At 40.7% G+C, this 9,059-nt stretch overlaps 1 protein-coding gene across 1 annotated transcript; it reads right to left on the bottom strand.

Annotated features, from left to right (window-relative positions):
• Positions 1-7,986: 7,986 nt before the first annotated feature.
• Positions 7,987-8,835, bottom strand: LOC137989821 (uncharacterized). Its single transcript, XM_068835463.1, has 2 exons — positions 8,581-8,835; positions 7,987-8,490 (listed from the first exon to the last, which is right to left on the bottom strand). Exons 1-2 carry the CDS (start codon positions 8,833-8,835, stop codon positions 7,987-7,989), a joined length of 759 nt encoding a protein of 252 aa, XP_068691564.1.
• Positions 8,836-9,059: the final 224 nt, after the last annotated feature.

A 9,059-nucleotide genomic window follows, 5' to 3' on the forward strand; every position in this document is an offset into this window, starting at 1 on the left:
AGGATTAATCATGGTAAGGTTTTTTTTCCCTCTGCATTTTAGATACCCTTCAATAGCCAGTTAGAACATGAAGAAGATGAAAGAGGATAAAAGAAGAATTGCAAAGTGAAACTCCTGAACATAGCCTCATAACGACAGTAAAAGATTGGTAGCGTTGAAAACCGCTGCGCGTTTCTATATAAAGCAAAAGTGCTCATAACAATCAGCAATGCAGACATGTCAAGGGGCATCTACTTAGGTCAAACACTCAGATGGAATTGAAAGAAGCAGAAAAAAACACTATGAGACCCTCCTTAAAATTCCTGTCAGCGTTATCTACCCGCGAAAACGGCAGCGGTTTTCAACGATACCAATCTTTTAGTGTCGTTATGAGGCCGTGTTCAGGAGTTTCACTTTGCAATTCTTCTTTTATCCTCTTTCATCTTCTTCATGTTCTAACTGGCTATTGAAGGGTGTTTAAAATGCAGAGGGAAAAAAAAACTTACCATGATTAATCCTTTTTTATTAGAATTTATGGAACTGAAGATAAAAATAGGTCCGCAATGCGTACTTGGGGTCTTATGCTTAGCTTAACTCCATTCAGCCCTTACAGAATTTGGTACTACGGTCTCACTTTTACCATGCGTGATTGGTTCAAAATTTGCCATAACAATGCAGCAGTGAAATGAGTTCCTTAAGTATGCTTCAAATTTCAGACCTGTTCAGAATTTTACATCGATGACTTGCCACTAAAATTTCTCTTAATGCCATTTGCACAGTTTTGACAACTCTTGCTGCACGCTACATCATCTCTATCAGCTATTTACCAGTAACAGAAGCACTAGATTGGCTAAGACACAAGCATGGCACTGTCATACATTCATATCATATAAATGATCAAAAGAATGCTGAAATTCAACTAGAATTCTAAGATGAATCATCATTAGATGAGGCATTCAATGAACAAGTAGTCTCAGAGCTTGGTGCAAATCCCCACACTACTGGAAATCAGTCCATCACCAGTAACAATGTATAAACAGCCAAGAGAAATATCTGATGACCAATTACGTCGATCAGTTACATGTAGATCATTACATAATAAAAAACGCAACCTAAAGCTTACAACAGGGTGCTTTCATGGACTAGAAATAAAATGAAAACCTCAACAGTCTGAAGTCACAAAATGTTGAACCAGTTTATTTGTTTATAACTGGAGGTGGTGGTGCTGGGAAAAGCCATTTGATGAAAACACTTTACCACACTGTAGTAAAAACCTATAGACATGCTCCAATGAATCCTGAGATTCCAACAGTGTTACTAGCAACATCTACTGGAGTAGCAGTGATAAACATTGATGGTACACACAGCATTAGCAATACCTAAAAATACAGGTGATGATGTGGAGGAAAGTCCAGGTCCTACAATGTTTGACATCATCGATCCAACAACCACTGTGTCCGCTGACTCTAGTCAAGGAAATGAAGCAACCTTTGGTGTGAATGCTGGAAGCAATGTGTAGCATTGTCACATACTGCTATGATATACCACCAAATACAAGATATTAGTTTGTGGGCTAATTCTACTTTGAACAATATTTTGGTTATTGGAAATAATCTATACAGTTCTATAACATGTTCTGTGCAAACAAATGACTATTTGCTGATAACTGATGTTCCAGACATGGTTTCAATATTTGATAAAGTGTATTCATTACAATACACACCCTTTTAATAAGTCTAATATATGCCGTTTTCCGCTAATGACGTCAAACTCATGCTTTTAAAATTTATTCAGAAATGTACAAAGGCTTCAAAAAAGAAGAGAAATCAGAAAGGTTTTAAGCCTTTGTACATTTCTAAATAAAATTTGAAAGCAAGAGTTCAACGTCATTAGCGGAAAACAGCATATATTAGACTTGTTAAAAGGGTGTATAGTGAGTCATTTACTGGAAGTTTGTTCATGACATCAAACATTGGTCCATATATGTCTCTTAGAAATTCACTTCTAGGAGTATTTTCAAACTCTCAACGGAATTACAATTGTTGTTTGTTAACTAATGGCATTAATACACTATATTGCAATAAATACACTCTATTAAATATTGAAACCATGTCTGGAACATCAGTTAACAGCAAATAGTCATTTGTTCGCACAGAACATCTTATAGAACTGTATAGATTATTTCCAATAACCAAAATATTGTTGAAAGTAGAATTACTCTTGTATTTGATGGTATAATACCAGGAAGTGACATTGCTACACATTACCTTACCAGCATTCACACCAAAGATTGTTTCACTTCCTTGACTAGAGTCAGCGGACACAGTGGTTGTTGGATCAATGATATCAAATATTGTAGGACCTGGATTTTCCTCCACATCATTTGCTTGCCTTATAAGCAATGGGATATAAACATTGTAGCACATCATTTGTGCAAACCAAAACATCACCTCATTACACGACTTGTAATGTCCAACAACTTGTTTTAATGTTGGCAAGTAAAACACATTTAAGTAAAACATCATAAGCATCGTATTCCAAAATCGCCCTCGCACACCTGAAAATGCATCCTTGACTTTTACAAAATTGTTGTGACAGCCGATCCTTGACCGGTATTGTTCGATTGTTGTTCCCATGCTGGCGGCTAGTAGCAGACAACAGTAAGAGTACGAAATACTATTCTTTGAGAGTGCAAAACTCTTATTCAATGCCACTATTTTTTAGAGTACAATAACTCTTTCAGTTTGGGATGTAACCCACACCGACATTTCAAGCCGATAAATACTGGTTTGTCATAGCTTGTGAGATACTTGTGAGGTATGTTGTGCGCAACGGATTTCGAGCCAATGAATGTGGGCTTGCGAAATCGTCTTAGCTTCAGTGCAACCCGCACTAAACACAAGCCGAGTCTAAATATGTTGGCTTGCAAGAGTAAACAACTCCCGTATCGATTCCACTCAGCGACGTCACCTGGATGAAATAAAAAAGAACAAACAAGGCAGGCTAGGATAGTTAATTTTCGAAATGAAAGAAAGAAAACGAATCTGAAACAGCACGACAGATCAATTTTGAAACACAAATAACTTACCTTACAACTAATTAATTTGCGACGGAAAAATCTTCAAATTTTTCCCAAAACAGGGAAAACGACCGCAGATTTATTTGCAAACAACGAACGCTAGAAGCAATGGCCGACACTTGAAAACATTGACCTCGCAATTACTAGTACCCAGTCTACAAGCCAGACTGTCACGTGTGTTCTCGTCCTCAAAGTGACATACTGACAAGATTTGCCTCTGACTTAGGGGTCTTTATGCATAATGCATAAGACCCCAAAAATTGTAACCTGAAACAAAAGGATTGACAAAAATACTGTTAGGAGGCATCGTTTTACGGGACAGCCACCTGACACTTTGAAACAGAGCATTCGTGATAAGGCGATTGATTGTTTTAAGACATGGAAGCTGTTTATGAGTAACGGGTAGCAAGTGTATTTAACTTTAACTCAGAGGTTCAAGGAAAGGCTTGAAACGATAGAGAAATATGCTCAGGTTTCTACAGAAACTCACATTTTCAGAAATTGATTGTCAGTGGCTAACTAGCGTACAGTTGAAGACAAAGAAAAACACGGCCTGCCCATGTCTCCTGTGCTTACTTTGCTTTGATCCACATTCATGTGTATAACTTGCCGATATCACGGCAAAATGATCAGAGTAGAAAAATTACCAATCCAGCTAAACTAGGCAAAAACAAAGAAGGATTCTTCTCGGAATAAGGATCACTGAGTGGAGTAAACGAGGCGGTACTGGTAGAAATAACCTGTTCCCGATCCGACTTGTGCACTTCGCGGTACGAACCTCGTTGGGGCAAATTATCCGAATGACGTATGGGTTGTGACGTAAGACCCCACATTGACTATTCCATTTCAATCTTGACTTGTCCATTTCACTTTTGTATTTTTGGCGGTTCCGGCGCAAACCATTTGCTGCAACACTAAACCATTTCGCTTTCTACTAAACCATTTGTCGTCACGCTAAGCCATTTGGGGTAACGCTAAACCGTTTGACATTATGGTAAACCGATCAATGTTATGCTAGACCATTGCGGTTCACGATTAACCATTTGCAGATAAAATAAGCCATTTCAAACTACTCTGAACCGTTTGTCACATCACTGAACCAATGTACGGTAAGCTGGACCGTTTGCCGTTTCACTGCATATCATGTCAAAGTACGCTGATCCATTCAAGTCTTGACTTTGTCATTTTGACAAGGATCATTACACCGGTGGTCTTTGGCACTGACCAATTCTGTGTTAACTGCGAAGATTGCATAAGGTGACTGATCCATTTCATTGAACACTTAACCCCTCGTGTTTTCACTGAATCAATTCACCAAGGGTATCTACACAGTTTCTGAATTGTCTAAACCATTTATTGTTTGTTTATTTCATTTCACTAAAGGTGACTTGTCCATTTGTGTTTTAAATGCATCTTTTCAAATTCTGATAAACCGTTCTACAAAGGACAATTAAACCATTCAGGTTTATTCTTAACCATTAACTAGGCTTGTATTTTTGGCGGTGACGGCTGCCCATACCTGTCGTCACGCCCAGCAAGCGTTGGCATATTTCCCACGAAACACTGTGAAAATCGACTGCAGTCGCTGACAATGGAAACACCTTACAACTCAGGACTTTTCCTTTTCGTAAATCAAGCAACTGTTTGAAAGAACCCATGCCAGCAGGGAAATGTCATTACATAAATTTTCCAGCCAGCAACAAAACGCTTTGGGAGCGGATAATTTGCATACATATTCTTGCTTTTCACATGACGTCTGAAAAAACTACGATTAAACATTTTGAGTTTTTACCTTCTTCAGGTAGAAGACGTTTTAAAGTTATATCTGCTGACCTGTTTTCAGCTCGGTGGCATGCTTTGTTTTGAAAATAGAGCAGTTTGAATTTCAATTTTGTTTTGCAATGCGTGACACCTGGTTGCTTCTGACAAACATGTCACGTACAGGAAAATATCGATTCACCTTGTGTTTTCGAGTTCTGAATAATCAATATGACAAGAAAAGTGTCTACGCGTATGTTTTGAAGTTTAGCAGAGCGAAGAAATGTTTTGAGAGAGCCAAAGTAAACTCCAGATGTTTCCACTGGTTTTCGGTCTCCATGTTGGTGTCCCTCTGACGGACACCAGCATTTTGAGTGGTACCCTTTGCCGAAAAACTCGAATTTGGAATATCGCACGGCCCTAAAACTTTGACACGTTGTTATTACCACACTACAATATCTCAATTTCGTGACTTTATTTATTGGATGGCAAGCGATTTTATTTTTTCTTTGCGTGATACTTACGATCTATTTTGCATTAATTATTCCCCTCATAAACATTCTCATTCAGCCCTTTTCCCACCGAAAGCCAGTATCGAATATTCTCACCGTTTTTCCCTGGGTTAAGAGGGGTGGCTCTTGACTACCATTGTTATAGAGGCCTTCAAATGATCATTTCTCAAGTACCTTAAGTCTAAAGTTACCAGATTTTGCCAAGTGTGTGCTATTTAACATTGCTTTGTCTGGTTTGATTCACAACCACATTTGATAAATCACGTGACCAAAGCAGAAAATGCTTAAGAACTCAGGGAGTTAACTATGTTTTTCACAAATTTTTAACGCAACAGTACCAGAACAATCTAAAACAAAATCTCTTGCATGGATTTACTAAAAGTTATTTCTAAAAAAAAAATATGACGTCATAAGCCCCTCCTTTGATTCACTTTCATCATATCAGTTCTATTTTTTGTCCAAATAGAAATTCTATTCCACAGTTTAGAAAAAATGATGAGAAGTTTCCCATCCGGTGAAAAATAACCGCCTTTTCCTTTCGTTTCCTGAGAGTTACATGTGTTTTTTTTTTCAGTGAAACGCACGGCAGAGTATTTGTACTAGTTGCGCTTGCGCCTTCTGATTGAAGTGATGTCAGATGTCCATTGAAAAAGTTACTTCAAAGAACCATCCATTCAACCTTTTTGTAGGGCTCCTGACTAAAAAGCTTCCTTAGCAACCATTGTCTTTTTGTAAGTGCCACCCCACCCCCGAAGATATGAAAATGTTGCGCGGGACGTCTATATGATTAGGAAAGTAGTGTAAAATGGAATACAACAATCGTTTTCTGACAGATGTTTTAGGTAACACTTGATTTTATGTCATTGTTTTCCTTGAATTGACATTTCATTCTTGTAGCCAAGCGTGTTTTAAATTAATCTTGCTGACTCATCATTAAGCGAGCGGTCTCCTTCTCAGCAGGTAACGGCTGGAGTTTTAATTATTTCTCGTTTGAAGTCACTGAAGAAGTCAAACTGCTATCCAACAATGTGCTGGGGAGGAAGGTCCGGATACACTGACATTTTCTCAATTTTATATTTTCTTGCCAACTTGTTCCGTGAATAGGAACTCGCAGAATTTCGAACTGCCTTCACTTGGCTCTTGTCCTACAACGCCTCGTTTTCGCGTTTGACTGCTCAATCGCCACCCACCGGCCATCATTTGTGAATACGGAGTTTACACCGTTAACCCTTACAGTGAAGGTCTCGTTGCTCTTAAGTATTGTTTAAATGAACGGAATGTTAAAGAACCTATCTTGGAAACACTACTTCGCTTAACCAAACTGGTTTTGAGACTCAAATGTTTTCGAACCAAGATGGCTCACAACTACGCCAACCTTTTTGTAGGCAGTCTCGAAGCAAAAATTTAGACTCTCAGTACAATGTGCCAAAACCTGATCCTTATAAACGTTTCATCGCATCAGAGTGTGTCGGCCATACCATCAAACAAGAAGGTACTCAACCAATTTATTGCACAGTCAAGTACGGAAATTCTTTCCACCCATCTCTAAATCTCACCTTGATAATTTCGACAAATTCACAAGCTTTTGTCGACATAGAGCTCTCAGTCAATATTCATCCACCAGCGTGCACTACACAGCAAACCAACAGATTCCTACAGTTACGTAACCTACTGTATTCATCTACAACGCCACGACAGGTAAAAATCTCTATTCCATTTTCTCAGTTTGTCAGGCGCTAGTGCCTTTATAGTAGCAATTATTTCAATTTTTATGACAAAACCGGGCATGTGCCACCTCTTAAAAAGACGCGGCCGGCCCCCTCAACTATTGGCGACACAAGAAAAGACCAACATCAAGAAATCAATCTAGGCGGGACATCACTACAAAAATAACAAATTAAAAGGGAAGGAGAAAGAAAATGCCAATCCCGCAAAACCACGCTGTGAACTGAGAACCATACTGAAACAGGTGTAATAAACGGGTAAACAGGGCAACCGTGAAACGTATTCTACGGAACCAAAGTTACTCTTATTACACACACAAAAGCCGTCACTCTCAAAAGCACACACGTTCTAGCGCGCACAAAGCTGTGTCACGTGATCCTATGCCTACATCATTCCCCCCTTGAAAGAGAGTCAACTAGTTAAACGTCACTATCCTGTTATCTTTAGGTCCTAGATTAATGTTCACTTAGTTCAGAGAAATGTCACTGTCCGGTAGTTCAGGAGCTTTGCAACAACCTAACTCAACGCTCAATATTTCACTCCGTCCTTGTTTCCTGAAAGGTCCAGCTCTTTGCATACAATCTCATCTAAACAAAGTACTCGATTGTCTGCTTCTGTAGGAAAGCTTTGAGACTTTCAACTTTGTTCTTGGGAGCCATGAAATAACCAGAAGAACATATGGTGTTTAGTTCCAAGTCCCCATAGCGATCCGGGGGACCGATTACTCTCTTTGGGCGCGAGGATGCAGGTGGTGTTCCTTTGGCAGAGACCCCAAGCCCAACCAGGTTGCTCCCCGCTGTTACTCCTGGCGGGTTCTTCTCAGCCAGCTCCACACCGCCATCGGCGACAAGCGTACTTTCCTGTTCACTCTCTCGGGTTGTATGAGCGGTGTTCTTTCCTAGATCACTCATTGCACGAGGGTTACACTGGACATCAAGTATGATTTCCTGGTGATAAGTGAGCTTCTGGTTGATGGTCATCGAACTGAGGGGTTCTATCAATGTCTTTTACTCCATTATGTGTGTCGGGTTGATTATCGTCAACCTTTCGAGTTCCACTGTTCTCAGCATCCTGGATGACATGGTGTTCTGTCCCTACTGGCTCTGGTATGGAAAGGCAGAAGTCTGGAGGTTCATCTACATCTCTGTCTTCACTTAAGTCATCTCTGCAAATGGTGCCACTCCCCTCAGGAGATTCAAGCACATCTTCCCTCTCCTTCTCCAGGCGGCCTCGATTGCCAGTTTGGTTCCTCCGACTCACGTCCTTCTCCGGGTTCCCACGTTGATATAGCTTCAAGTTGTCAAAATGTACAACCTTTGAGCGACTTACAGGGTCTCGTGGTCTCTTGATGCGGTAGTTGACCTCAGTTGTACGTTCCAACACATCGTAAGGCCCCTTCCATTTCCGGTGAAATTTCCCGGCCTCGCCAGGTCTCAGCTGAGGGTCGAACAGGAATACCTGGTCTCCGGGCTGGTAGATGCGCTGTTTGACTCCACGGTCAAAATACTATTTCTGTCGGTGCTGTGCCGTTCTCAGGTGCTCCCGGACATCCTGGAAAGCATCAGAGAGCTGACTCTTCAACTGCGACACATAATCTCCATAATGGTCAAGTGTTGCTTCTGGGACACCCACCATAACATCTAAGGGAAGCCACATCTCCCTGCCAAACATAAGGGTGAAAGGAGTATACCCGGTGGAGATGTGCTCACTACTCCGGTATGCCATCATACAAGGCCCAAGGTGCTGGTCCCATGTTTCTGGGTCGCTGTTCACTCTTGCCATTGAGAGTCCCTTGATGCTCTTGTTGGCATTCTCCGCCTGTCAATTTCCTGCGGGGTGATACGCTGTTGTTCTGGTTTTTCGGATTCCGAGCATTTGGCAAAGCTCACCAAAGAGGCGGGACTCGAAATTACGCCCTTGGTCGGAATGGATGGAATCCGGGGCACCATACCGATAAACACAGTTGTCCATCAGGGCTCTCGCGCAGGTTTTTGCTCTCTGGTTTG

Source organism: Montipora foliosa, unplaced genomic scaffold (assembly GCF_036669935.1).
Source record: "Montipora foliosa isolate CH-2021 unplaced genomic scaffold, ASM3666993v2 scaffold_476, whole genome shotgun sequence".
NCBI lineage: Eukaryota > Metazoa > Cnidaria > Anthozoa > Scleractinia > Acroporidae > Montipora > Montipora foliosa.